General features: G+C 41.0%; 1 protein-coding gene across 1 annotated transcript in view; it reads left to right on the top strand.

Annotated features, from left to right (window-relative positions):
• Positions 1–336: 336 nt before the first annotated feature.
• The window catches only part of LOC107192045 (sialoadhesin-like), a 143,137-nt gene continuing 129,449 nt past the window's right edge, over positions 337–14,024 (top strand). Inside the window, exon 1 of the mRNA XM_015581225.1 lies at positions 337–501. Within this exon, the coding sequence (XP_015436711.1) occupies positions 343–501 (159 nt within the window). The 5' untranslated portion in view covers positions 337–342. The remainder of the gene's footprint in view (positions 502–14,024) is intronic.

The following is a 14,024-nucleotide window of genomic DNA, read 5'->3' on the forward strand; positions in this document are numbered from 1 at the left end:
CACTTTAATAAAGCGTATACCCACGCCCAACTTTCGAGGGTTGCTCTCACGTTCGTATGCATTTGGAAGTAGACTCTTGCGAGTTGAACACGTAAAAGTAGAAGTAACGTATCCTAGAAAGCAAGGTGTCGGAAAATGGATCCCAAGTCTGCATTTGTCAGTGAGTTCTACTCTAAACAACGACTTGTGTCCACGGAGTAGCATCAGACCTTCAAACTCGTAGACTTCGAGTGTGTGTCTCTTACTTTTCAATTTTACGAAAGTATACAAATATTTCATGTGATCGCCGGCGAATAATTTACACGTTTGCTTTTATGTTTTCCAGGAGCGCACTGTTACAGCATGCTGCACGGGAGCAGCGGAAAAAGTGCTAACAGCGTGGGCGACAGCAGCACACGGTCCGGTCCGTACTTCGACCTGTCCGCTTCGAAAAACGTGACCGCCCTCGTTGGTAAGACCACGTACCTGAATTGTCGCGTGAAGAACGTCGAAAACAAGACGGTACGTAGAATGATCAAGTCGGAATACCTTAACGAGACTAAGGAAACTGGGTCGTTTACGGCCACCCAGATTCCTTTTGTTTCGTCTTTCGTTTACTTAACCCTTACACACTGTTCGAGGAATTGCTACTATTCTCCGTGAATTAAATTGAATCGTCGATAGATTGTAACGTATACAGGGTGTGCGATTTATCTGGAAACGTATAAATATCTCGGGAAATATGTGGTAAAAGGGTTAGGGTATGCAAGTCCCCGTTTAGGGGATGCAAGTCCGATGAGTTTGACATAGGTTGTCAATGACATTCTTCCGAATAACTCTCAAAAAGTTTTAGTCGTCGCTTGTTTTTTATTAAAAAGTTATTAGTAAGAAAAGTTTGGTATCGCACTTTAGTAGTATTGATAAGTAAAATGACCACTTCGACATATGTTGTCAAGGTCACCCTACTGAGTGACCTTCAATTATACTACTAACAATTCAATTTACATTTTACTTCACCGTTACTCATCGAGTGCCCTCGTAATGACAATTACTCGAAGAGTGCACAAGGGTTAAGTAAACACATCGTTGTCGTCGCTCGACCAAACATGTCCGCGGTAAGAAAGTTCGACAGAGGACACGTCGGCTGATTCCGGAACGGGGAGGGAGAGCTTAATAGCGTAGCCGTTGATAAACAAGCGGGAAATTAAAGTAATTGCTGTTTCGCGCCTAAAAGGGTAACAGGAACGGGGAAATTAATATCGGTGAAAGCAACGGGTTCAGACTCGGAGGGCGAAAAGCACGGGCCTCCATCATGGAGATGGGCTCACGTGTAAACGTTTTTCCCTTCCCCTCCCCCTTCCCCCAACCCCCTGGCGGGTTAGTGCAGGAAAATATCGAGTGTCAATATTTTGCCGGCACAATGGATCGTCACCTGTCTGTAGAAAACTGCAGGGGGATGCATCGGAAGTGCACTTGGGCGCTGCCTGCCTCTCCACAATGTCATTGAACAAAGTGCGCTGGGTCATCGGTATATCTGTATAATGTTTATTCGTCAGAGGGAGGGGGGTGCCCTGACAATTATTAGATTTCGATTTATACCGGATAATTGACTACGGATATTTTTTGGGGCACGATGAATTGTTTGAATGAGGTAAATGGGTCCCTTTAATGGACTGAGAATGATATTACTATTTAGATGTGAATTGGTTTGTTTTCGATTGATGACCAGCAGAAAATGATCGATCACGGGTGGCTCTTTTTTTAGACAATATTACATGTAGTTCGAGATAGTTTATATTCTCGTGTATTAAGTTTTTCATTCGATTTCTTACAGTAGGTAATTATGTTGTACCTTCAATTATGCTTCTTCTAACGGCTAACTTATGAATATGTAACCTGTTAATTGGTAACTTCAAATAGGTATAATGATTGGAAATTTGTTTCTGAAATATCTACTTTACATTTGTCTTTTCATCCATTTTTTTCAGTGGGTTTGTTTATGTCTGTTGTATCTGTTTGTAAGTTAAACTGACGCACAAGTCTTCTTCGAAAATGTAGAATTGACAGATATTCCAGCCATAAGAAATCAATCTAATGAAAATTATTGTACGAGTTCTTGAGGCGTTTGCGATGCTCCAAGCAGTTTCTTACGCGAAGAATATAGTTACGGATGCGACGATAAATCTCCGGGAGACTGGTTCGTTTTATTCTAATTCGTGTAAGTTATTTTTTCGGGACAAATTTATGCATGAAAATTAGATATGTATACATATAGGAAAAGATTCGACGATCGTAACTCATGCGACCGTGTTTTATGAGATTTTTTTACCGTCACCTTGTGGCGAAAGATTAGGTCATCCGGATTATTCACGGAGCCCGTACCCACAATTCATAGTCACCAAGACGCGTAAAATAGTTGGCTCGGTCAAATCGTTACGCGTTGTAAACTTTAGCAAAATGCAAGATTCAGAATTCCCGTCCTCAATTTTCCCTGAACAATTGACATTGTTTCAGTGAAATTCGTAAAAGTACACATTCTTCGGTATTCGCTGTCATTTTTAAAGAAAGAAATATTATAAACACGTTTTAAATTTCTATGTTACATACCAGTTCATAACAATATCATTCAACAATAGATCACCTATTGATATACCTAATACATACATATCACGGCGAACAAAACCAATTGAACAGTTCAAGAACCAGTAACTCTATCCAACATAACAAAAATCAGAGAAGGGTTAATACCATCAAAGCTATTCCGTGATAATACACGTCATCCTATATATCTTTCGCCTTCGTCATATCGTGAATCAGATATCCCCGAGTATCGTGGATCCAAGCAATACGGCATAACCGTTGGGGTTGAACCGTAATCGGATTCGCCGAAGAATACACGTCCGCCAATCAACGTCGAACGTATCTTACCGCTTCCCCCTCCACCGTTAATCTACGAGCCAGTGATCGAAGATTCGATGTGTTTGCACGCGAACAAAAAAAAAAATCTAACGGAACAGCTCATTCATATGCATGCTTCTAACCCAGTTTCGATCGTTCGAGAGCGTAGCTGGGAAGTTTCTGACCGGGAGATGCGGTCAATTTTTGAGCACAGCCCCTGGACTGTTTCGGAAATTTTAATGACAGTGCCAGTTGGATCAGTCGACAAACGCGCCTGGGAAATTGACTCGAGTAATTACGCGCGCGCGTGCACGCGGTTGCTAGTAACTCTCAACACGCCTGGAAAATTCTCCGGCGTCGTTTCTAACTTTACTTGCCACGGCAATTAACGAGAACGTAAAACGAACGGCGAAATAACACACGACGAACAGACGGAAACACGATCGGAATCACGTTAGAGGTTGTGCATGTGTGTCCGTTTAAGGCGATTAGGGAGTGAAATTTGATGAAAATGTGACTTTTTGGGAGAATTAATTGCGAGGAAATGTAGCATTCTATTTAGAAAAATTTAGGTCACTTTTGTTTCTAACAATATATTAAAAATATAAAAACTTTAGGAATGCTATCATATTACTGGTAAAATATACTACAACTTTCTCCTCTTCAATATCTTTTTACACTTTATAGTATTAGTAAACATTACCCAAAAGTACTAGTAACAATTTATATTAATTTAATTGTAATGAATTTCCAAAGAAAACTTCCATTTTCACCAAATCTGACTTTCTAATCCCCTTAAGAGAAAATGTAGCGTTGTTGGCCTGCGAATTGAGTTATTAGATATTTGATTATTTGGTGCCTTTATCGTTTGCTGTGGTAGTGAATAATTTACTACTATCGTTCATTGAATCTAGTATTTCTTTCCAAGAGACTTCAAGATACGTGGCTCTGTAATAATATTCGTCTTTATACTTTCGGTCGGTACTTAATTTTTGTAAAGTAAATAAACGATAAAATTCAATTTCATATAATTATCTAGGAAAATAATTTTTAGATCAATTTCTTTTTTCTCACCGCTTTCTAACAATACATAAACAGGCTACTCAATGTCAGGATAATTATAGAGGACGGAAGATTACAGTGCAGTATATTCAACGGTGATCACTGGGCGGGTTGGCGGGATGACTTCCTTTGAGACGAAATTAGCCGGAAAACTTATTCCCTGCATAAAATATCCACGGTTCCTGGGCGGGGCTCGTCGATGTTCACCGGCGACGCAACTAAGTTTGTCCCGTAAAGTACACTCGGGTAATTACAACCGAGTTCGAGTATTTGATTTCGAGATCATGTTTACCCGATCACCCGTTAAAACTTCCGAAGCGTAGAGATCCGATCTGAATCGTTTCGTGGTCGAACTCGAGGAAATAAAGAAATTTCGAAACATAGACCGACAAGGAAACGTTTTGTGTCATATGATCGTGAAAAAGGACTACGATGAACTTGACATTACCTCAAATCGAATTTCTCGACTGTAGTGCTGTTGTTCGCGTAAACAGCGGCTACAATCAGTTCTTCGTAGTCAGATTGATCATCGGGTAGCAAGACAAGAGCCGTAATCCGACCTACATTAATTTAAGATCAAAGTGTTTGACGAGCTCCCCGGTGGGGGGAGGAGAGGCGACTCTACCAAGACAAAGGGAAGGGTTGGGGCTCGAGAAAGAGGGATCGTAGCACGAAAGGGCCCCTACAAACGAAGGACAGTGTTACGTAAGAAGGTGAAATCCTTTGTCGTGGCTAGGAAGCCTTTAATGAGCTCGCTAGGGACTCTAGCCCGTGGGCTACGAGTGAAATTTCATCGGTTACGATTCACCGCGACGCGACGCGTCGCAGGTGAGACCGATACCTCTGTTAATCCAGAAATTTCTCGGGTGACGTGATTTTCGGCGTTGCAGGTGCCATTATAGAGAACGCATTGACGACCGAAAGACCTTACGGACGCTTGAAAATCGAGAGATCCTTTGTTCCTTTGATTCTGGAATCCCCCGACCAACTTCACTGTATTCCGATTCGAACGACATATTCGAGATCAAACGGTGAATTGAACGTTCAACGATCACTGAATTCAATTGCGTAATATGGTATCGTTAAAGTGTACATAAATTCTGATCGAATCGCCTGCAAGGTTCCGGTGATAATAAAATAAGAAATCTATCCTGATTTTGTAATTAATCAATAAAACACTTTCTAGAACGTTTGAACGCGTTTATTCGATCGTTTTCGGTCTAAAACATTTTATAAAACTACCGTACACAGTTCTTCGTGGAAAAAAATGTTAGTGCGTCATCCACGAGATGAGACATCTAATTTCATTTTGACCTGAAACTTATGGACTCCATACCATTCCCCGAATATACATAACGCATCAGGTGCACCGTAGTACTACCCAGCGTGGTTATGTTAAGTAACCACAGTATTGGCTCGTGATCGTGGTCATATCCCGACCGTGGAATGGGCGAACTCGTAGACAGCGTGTGCATCACGGATCGATTTTGTAGCATTTCCAACTGCTGCCGGTGCTTCGTGCCTGGATCTAGGAGTGGCCTGACGAGAGCGTAATGTAAATACCATAAGTGTACATAAATTGGTGGAATCTTCCGGTCGGAACCGTCTTAGAAAAATGCCCGGCGCTCTCGTCGTGTCGTTTCCAACGGCGCTGGGATACGACTCGAGGATGCTTGCGCGATATGGCGTATTATGAGCATCTGGGTCAAGAAGTTTGGAAATTTGAGAGCTCACTTCCTGTTACACAATCTGCGTCGATACTCGGGCAACAGTTCCTACAGGGGGATGTCTCGTATCGTACACATATGTATAAACATTCCTCCCGGAAAATGGAAAAAATTGTAAATCTTTTCGTAACTTCAACCTTGTGCACTATATTCATATTTCTGGAACTATATTCGTGTATTTTATGCAAATCACGATAATTGTAGGCAATTTTTCTAATTCTTTGTTATTCGAGATGCACAGTTCTAAAGTATGATAAAAAAAGCTGCTTCTGATTCAATGGTAATTCAAACAAATATTACTAAGGGTTGTTTAATCCATTTCAGGCTAAAAGCATAACGTAACTACAATAACAACGCGTGCTTTAATTGGCGCACACAGAATGACCCCAAAATTACCACCTTAAATTTTCCAATCTCTAATTTCTCATTTACTTCGGTCAACAATTCACTTCTCTATCCTTGAATCGTTATTTTCCCTTGTACCTAAAGATTATCACTTTTATGTCACTGAACTCAGAACGAAATAACGAAATATATGCCTCTTCGAAAATTCTCGAATCAAAAGCGACGCGGAAGTAGGGATCTCTTCGTCCCTTCCAACGAGGCGTAGAATATTCCCACGCCGAAATTACTTCCGAAACTAATTTTTCCAGCTGCATCCGAGCAGTCGCGAGCGAGCACGTGCAAACAACGAGGTTCCCCTCGCCACCTCCCTTCAACCCTTTGACGACGAGCCGTTCTTCGTTTTCCCTTAACCGGGGAGTCGTTTGCCACCGTGTACGGCTTCCGCGCGATAAAATACACCGGCAACCTTCCTCTTGCTCGGACAATTCCACAGTATTTTTCACATGGAACCTGGATGGGGGAGGTCGTGTCTGGGCTCGAGGAATGGAGACGTGTCCAGATCGTCGATGAGGCGTGTGTGCCCCGATCGACATCGATCCCGCGGCCGAGAAAGGTGAAAATTACACGGCGTGTGCAAGGTATTCTATACACATACCGAAGGGGATGAAAAGGGCGCAAGTTGGGGGAATGAAAAGGGTGCAGGTTGAGGGAATGAAATCATGCACACTTAATCCCTTCCCTCCGACATTATTGATTTAGACTTGTTTATGCAATAGAAGGGAACAGCGTCGCGTGTAATCTCTAATTGCCAACTGGCACACCACGGGGCCTGGTAACTTGCCACTTTAATTATGTCTGAAGTTTTATGGGCGGTAGCGAAACGATACTTCTGATTCAACTGTGAAGTGCTGGAATTTTTTTTTTTTTTTAAATGTTTTATTAGGTTCCTTTACCGACACCGATCGTTAACTTATGGATATATAGTTTGTCCGAGAAGTTGATACAGTACCGTGCGAAAATTGTGAATTGACAATCGATGGTTGGTAAAATGTGGGGGAAAATACCTTATTGTTTAATAAACCAAAGAAACGTTAAGAAAATATCATTTGCTGGTTAAGACTGCTTAGTTCTACTTATGACATCATCACTGATGCTTGCAAACAATTTTCCGATCGAACCACTAGCAGTAGAATAATCTAATCATTAGGGGGTCACGTTGCACCTCACGAGCAGTATCATTGATTCTTCGTCCCAAGGTTAAGAATCACAAGCATCCATAGAAACGAAAAGTACTCTTGAAAATCGCCAGACGAATCGTCGGTTCACTCGGTATGCCGTCCGTTTTGTCATTAATTTTCTATTGTTCCTAGACCCGGCGGTACATTGGCCAGACGAACGTTTTTATTCAACTAGACCACGGCTGGGATGCGACGACGGTTTCAGCATTGTCAGGCGCGGCACACGCGGCTCCTCCCGCGATCGACGTGACGCGAAAGTCGATTCCCGTCACGGACATTCGATCAAATGAAAGGAAAAAGCGTGGTCGCTGGGCCGTTCCCTATTGCATTCTCAGCGTTACAGGGATGCGCGACGAACGGCTTCCTTCTTTCCAAGGAATTCGATTCTCCTCCCATTAACCTCGACTTATCCTCGCCGAGGCTCACCCGTCCTCGTCGAAGACGTATCGGCGAAGTGCGTGTGTACTTCCGATTTTTCTTTCACTTGAAATTGAACCGTCGAGATTCTGTGTTCTCTGTTAGTCCCTTTTCCGATCCATTTTTGTAATATATTTTTGTTGAAAAACAAAGGTGAGAGATATTTAATTTCTCTTTCTCTTGGTACAACTGTAGATAATTGTGAACTGTGTCGAGGATTATGGATTAATATGTTATCGACTGGCTGTTATACAAGGGCCGGCCGAATAATATGTAAAAGCACCACGTTATTTCTTATGGAAAAATAAGAAAGAAAATGTAGAATAAAATTTGGTCATTCTCAATTTTTATTTATTTGTATAGTCAAAATTATAATCTGTTGCTAAAGTAATATTAAATAAGTGTTATAATAACATGAAGGAGCAATAACAGATATGCAATTCAGAGTAAGCATCCATTGATATTTTGATCTCTGGATTTGAATACACATATAATAGAAAATAAAGTATACAATTGTCGAGTACAGGGTACATAAAAAAGGAAACAGAAAATTCTGCTGTGAGAGCTTACAGCATGTCCAATATTAACTAGGAACACCTAGAATTAAAAAAAAGGTTAACAATTATCACATAAAAGAATCCATTATTTTAAAGTTCCTTGTGAATATTTGCATCATAAAATATTATATTTCAGGTAGAACAAATGTTTCGCCTTATCGTAATGAGATATAAAATTACAGTGTTTCGAAGCCTATAACGCGAAGTGCCGCGAACGTATTATTTGTAACATAATGTCTCGTTTACGCCACGGTACTTAATTCTCGTCGATTAAAAAATTTCACGGCGTTCGTTACCCTCGATTACACGGGGGAGGTTTCCCATTGACGAGGCGTTTCGTTTAGAGTGGTCTCGCCGTGAAAATTCAGCGTAACATTGTGTGACTTTGGAAGTTTATACATGCCCCCCTTTTCCCTCCATTTCGACGTCTTATCGGCCGAGCTCTGTACACACGTCTAACATATTGGTCTTATGGCTTTACGCCGGCACGGTCTTACGTAAAAATTCAACAACGTCGGCCGATAGTTTTATCGGCGTACACTCGTCCGACAATTTGAAATGTTTGCAGTCTCAATCTGCCGCCGGTGAGCGTTCTTGATTGCGACCCACGCCATTAATTAGAAAACGGCTGCCGTCAGCTTGCATCATCGCGAAAAAAAAGTCTGTGTCGAGCCGGGAGCCGAGTTTTACTTCGAAAGAAGAGCCCGGAGAAGAGTTTCAATTCGGTAGAATTTATCGAGAATCGAGAAAGAAGTATCTTCCAAAGGGAATAAATAAATATTAGGTTTGTTGGAAAAGTCTTCTTTTCTTCCACGATTGAACGGCAGGTGCTGTTCGTGTAAGAGATTCACATCTTAGTTTACGTCTTCGTGTAAGAGACGACGATAAGTACAGAATTATTAATCGTAAAACATAAGTGCAAGTCACAGGTATGATGTACGACGGATGTAATTCTGCGTCCAATTCTAGTTTGTGTATTTTTGAGGTCATCATTGGTTACTGTCAGATGTATTAAAGACACTAGAATGTCGTGTTTTTCCAGGAAAGGTAGTGTTCGTGTTATTTGACGGCTATTCGGAATTCCTCGTGTGTTTGCTTTCATTTCATATTCATCGCGATGTGCAATAGCTAACCTGAAGTACATACGTATTTATACACAGATGATCTTCACTGTCCTTTGACAATACTGTCCTCAATATCAACATTCAGATGGAACTCATTGGCGTTAGATAATTTTGAGATAATTAACGTACAGTTCTTGTGTTTTATTGAACACACTTTCCTGAAGTGTCATGCGTAGAAAAAAAGAATCAACAGTTTAAACACATCGTTCAATAAACTAATTCTTCTGACTTTACAAAAACTCAGGGTCCAATTTTAAAAAAGTTATTCTGTTTAAAATTTATTTTAGTCCACATTCCCCGTTCAGAAACCCTCAATAACCACCGTCAATTTAAATGTGACTTTTAGCTCGAAGAATCGGTCGCCACCGATTAAAAATAAATTAATCGGACAGCAAAATATTGTTCATGTGGAGCTTTCAAACTGATCCCCCGATAATGCGTTTTCCAGTCTAATCGTGCGGGCACTCGGTTATTGACTCGGCCTTATCAGATTCTTCGCGAACATTTTAAACACGCTTCAGACACGAACATTCTCCAACGACCGTATTTCCCGGTCGACCAACGTTTCCACACGAGAATCACAACCGAGTCGATCGTCGCCGACGACGAAACGACTCTTTGCAAACAGGCTTCTTCGAATCCCGAGATCAAACATTGTAATAAGCCGAGTTTCGTTCGTAAATTACAGCCCGGTTCCGGTTGCGAAATGTACATTCGTCGAGCACCAGCCTTATGATTTACGAGCCATCATTCACGGCGGCGCGAATTTGTTTTCTCGAAGGATTCTACAGCTCGGGGAATCACCGTCGACGAATGAAATATTCCGTCGTCCGTCGTGACAGTAATTTCTTACCGCGTGATATTTTGTCAGCCGCGATGATACAAGACGAATTTATGCTCTCCCTTCATATTACCATAACGTGAAATAGTGTGAGTAATATTGTATATCTGTATTTTTATCATGCACGTGAAATATTCATCACTTTTCTGGTTTATTATAAAACTCGGGCAGGATCGTTCCGTATTTTATACGTAACACAATTTTCGTTTCATAGATATCACTAAACCCAGCGTATCCCAAACTTTTTCTACGACGGGACGCTTCGGAAATTCTGACGTCGTCATTAATGACCTCATAATAGTAATCGATCAGACGTAAAAGAAATAAAAAAAAAAAACGAACAAGAATAAAACAAAAATGTCACACAATGTACGTTTCTGTGAATTTCCGTCTTCCGTGTTACGCATCGAAGGTAAATAATACGGAATATAATAATACCGATCCGAGGAAAGGACAACGTAACGAAGTTCGCCGTCGTCGAATGGAAAACGAGAAAAGAATCGTAGAAAGGGGTTCTGCGATTCGCAATGTCGGCAGGAGTCCCTGTTATCGGGAATCGAAGATAAAGGGAAGAACGGAAGTGGAAAATCTCGGAAACTTACGACAACTTTATACGTAATAGTTCCAAGTTCTGTGGTACATCGGGTCCGGTTGGGGATGGCGAAGGGGAAGGGGGGTAGGAGAGTATTTCGTGGGACGAGCAATATCACGGGCTCTCCTTCGAGAACGAATCCCTTTGGAATGTCTTTTCAACATTCCGGCAAACTAACTCGACCCAATTTGCCAAGACGCGATGAATTACTTGCCTGTCCGAACGGCGAAGTTGTCCCTTGTGGGGCTGAAGGGGGGATGGGTAGAATAAAACAACGACGGAGAAAGGGGAGATCTCGACGACACGGTGGGTGGGGCCCCTTAACGAGCATCGTTAGCATTAATAAGTCATTACAGATCGGAGTGAGACACGGAATACGGTTCTTCATCATAATCCCCGTACAGTTCCGTTTTGGCGCGAAAAAAAAGGTAACGAGACACCACTGGACAACCCTTTATTAACGTAATAACGGTGCATTAAGCTGTTTGAAATTCAATAAGCCAAATCTCCCCTCCTCCCGGCTTCGTCCACGTTGTAGTTAAAAACTTTTCAAGTGACCGTTATTAACAATCGCGTGCGTTTTCGACTGGGAATTAAAGGTATCGTGTTATCGAAATGATGATTTGTTCGGATTGCAGCCGTCATTTATTGTATGATGTACGATCGGAGTAATTTTATTATAGAAATCTCGTTTTATTAATAGAGGATTCGGAACAACTCTTGAATGTTTTAAAAATCAGGAGAAATTTTTTGTTAGCTCATTGGGTAATATATTTAACCCATAGTGCATTCGTCAATAAATCAATTCATTACTATAGATACGTAAAATAATTAAACTTGATCCAAGCTGAAATCGAATTAAGGGATTATATGTACTTAGATGTCGCATGATCGTTGTATGTATAAAGTACTGGGGTCAAATTAACTTACAAGTTTCTCTGGTGAACAGTATAACTGAAAATTAAAGTCAATTGACACGAACAGTACACGAGAGTTCAAACTGTTTCTCGTAACTTTGTTTTCTCGGCAATAATGTCCCGAGTTAGAAGCATCAGACGGTTGGGAAATATGAATGGCCGATTACTATTCTCATCGTTCCTGTTGTGACTCTACAAACTTTATGTATTTTGATCGAAGTGTTCTCCACTGAACTTCGGTTTAATTCTACGAGGTCTAATACTGTTTTCTGTAACAAAGACAATTCACACAATTCTATGCAGTTCGCAATTACATCAGAGACAATAGAAATTTGCACTACGATGTTAGTTTCATGCAAAAATTTCATAACAGTATTTAAATATTCTAGCCTCTTTGCGATATACCCAATATTTGGGTGACGTGGCAGTGAAAGTGTTAATAATAAATAGATAGCTGATTTTTATGCAAAATGACATTTTCGAAAGTAATTCATAAAGTCAAAAGCAGAGATAGGAATTTCATTCTTCTCGTAAGTATATTATTGGGTTCAGAATAAGATAGAAAAATCGTTAGTTCTGATGAAAGTTTTATTTTATATTCTATTTCACAGACGTCTATAAGCTATAAATTCATCAAATCCGCAATCTACTAATAAAACAGAAGGTGTATTAAAAATATTTCAGCAGAAAAAAGATATTGTATATTCCGTGGATTAGGGATGATATCCATTATACAAACAGGTATTTCGAGGCGACATAGTCAACGATGCGAACGTAATGCAAAGATACTTATCCATCCGAAGATTAACGCCGTGGGCCAGGGGTTGAATAATTTGATTCGCAATCAGAGAAACAATTGCATGAAGTTTTCCAGCCAACAAACCGCCACTGCGCCCTCCTTCCCCCCACCGTCGTTTAATATTCCCCGATGATAAATGAACACTGGGCCGATTTATCGTGTCCAGTAATTAGTAATTCTCCGGGCAGTGTGTGTGTACTCGCGTGCGGTGTGTCTTATCGATGCTGTCTTAATAACTGTTATAACAATCGTGCCGTGCAATCTATCTCGCGTGCATTTATCTCTGTGGATTGCTCAGCGTCCCCACGCGTTTATCGACCGTTACCTTCGTCCCCTTTAGCACACACGAATTAGATTAATTAGTCCGATCAGATGTGGCTTGACTGGAAAATTAAAATGTTTGCACTGTCTACCGTGAATCGCTGTTCACTGTGCCTTGTTCTTTTCCTGACTTCTCACTACAGGTGGATGGGAACCTGGTTTTTAAATTTACGAAACTCAAATACGAAACTTTGTTAGTTTTTAAAACTCGAAACTCTCTAAACTTGAAGTGCTGATTTTGTTTTGTAAAAAGAATATTTTTATTACGATATGAAAGTGAAGAAACCAATTGAGTTATAAATTTGTAAATTTTCAAAAGTTTCTTTACGTATGCGTTTATCGTCGGTAGTTTTAGTGTTAAACTAACCTACATTCGATTGAAACTTGTGAAAATCTATTATCGAAATCAACTCCTTCGAAATTATTCAAGTAAAACACTCAAGATCCAAAACCTCTAAAATTTACCCGTCAATCTCATTCATGACATTCAACATCATTTTTCTCACAAACCAAAGATTCAAGTATCTATAGGTAGAATAGTAGATTTCTAACCTTAATCGATTCGATCCATGAATTCCGGTCTGCTCCGGGCATAAAAGTATGAAAATCTCTGTTCGTAACGTTCACGAAAGAAATTTCCCGTTGACATCGCTGTAATCGAGGGACGATGGACTTTGAAACAGTACGATCCGGGACAATTAAAGATTCGAATGGTCGCGCGTTCGAGACATCATTATCCATTCGCGCTCAAGCTTGCTCTCCTTTGAGCTATCCGTCGATTCTTTTTTTTTTCTTTCTCGTCGTCGTCGTCGCGGCTTTGATCTCTCGGACTTTCTGGTATCGTCGGCGTCGTTAGACATGGAATAATTACGGGCTCGAGGAAAGAAAGAAAAAAGAAAAACGGCTCGTCTCTTCGGCCAGAATTTGCCAGCGGCGGTGTAATGGGCAGCGCCTTAAAGAAATTACCGCGATGGCGGCGGCGGCGTCCGGAAAATCGCGCGGCGGAGGGAAAGTTTATTAAACGAGCTTGGCACGGGAAAACGAGCACGTCTAGGTCGGCGAACAATTTCGCCCGGAAAGATTAGTTCGTCGAGGCCGCTCTAATAATCCCATAATGTATCTTGAAAAAGGGGTCTCCTCGCGAGAAAGAAAAATCGACGTAATGGCGCGCCATCGTCTTCCTCCATGTCCACCCCCCAACCATCGA

This window comes from Dufourea novaeangliae, unplaced genomic scaffold (assembly GCF_001272555.1).
Source record: "Dufourea novaeangliae isolate 0120121106 unplaced genomic scaffold, ASM127255v1 scaffold296, whole genome shotgun sequence".
NCBI classification, from domain to species: Eukaryota; Metazoa; Arthropoda; class Insecta; order Hymenoptera; family Halictidae; genus Dufourea; species Dufourea novaeangliae.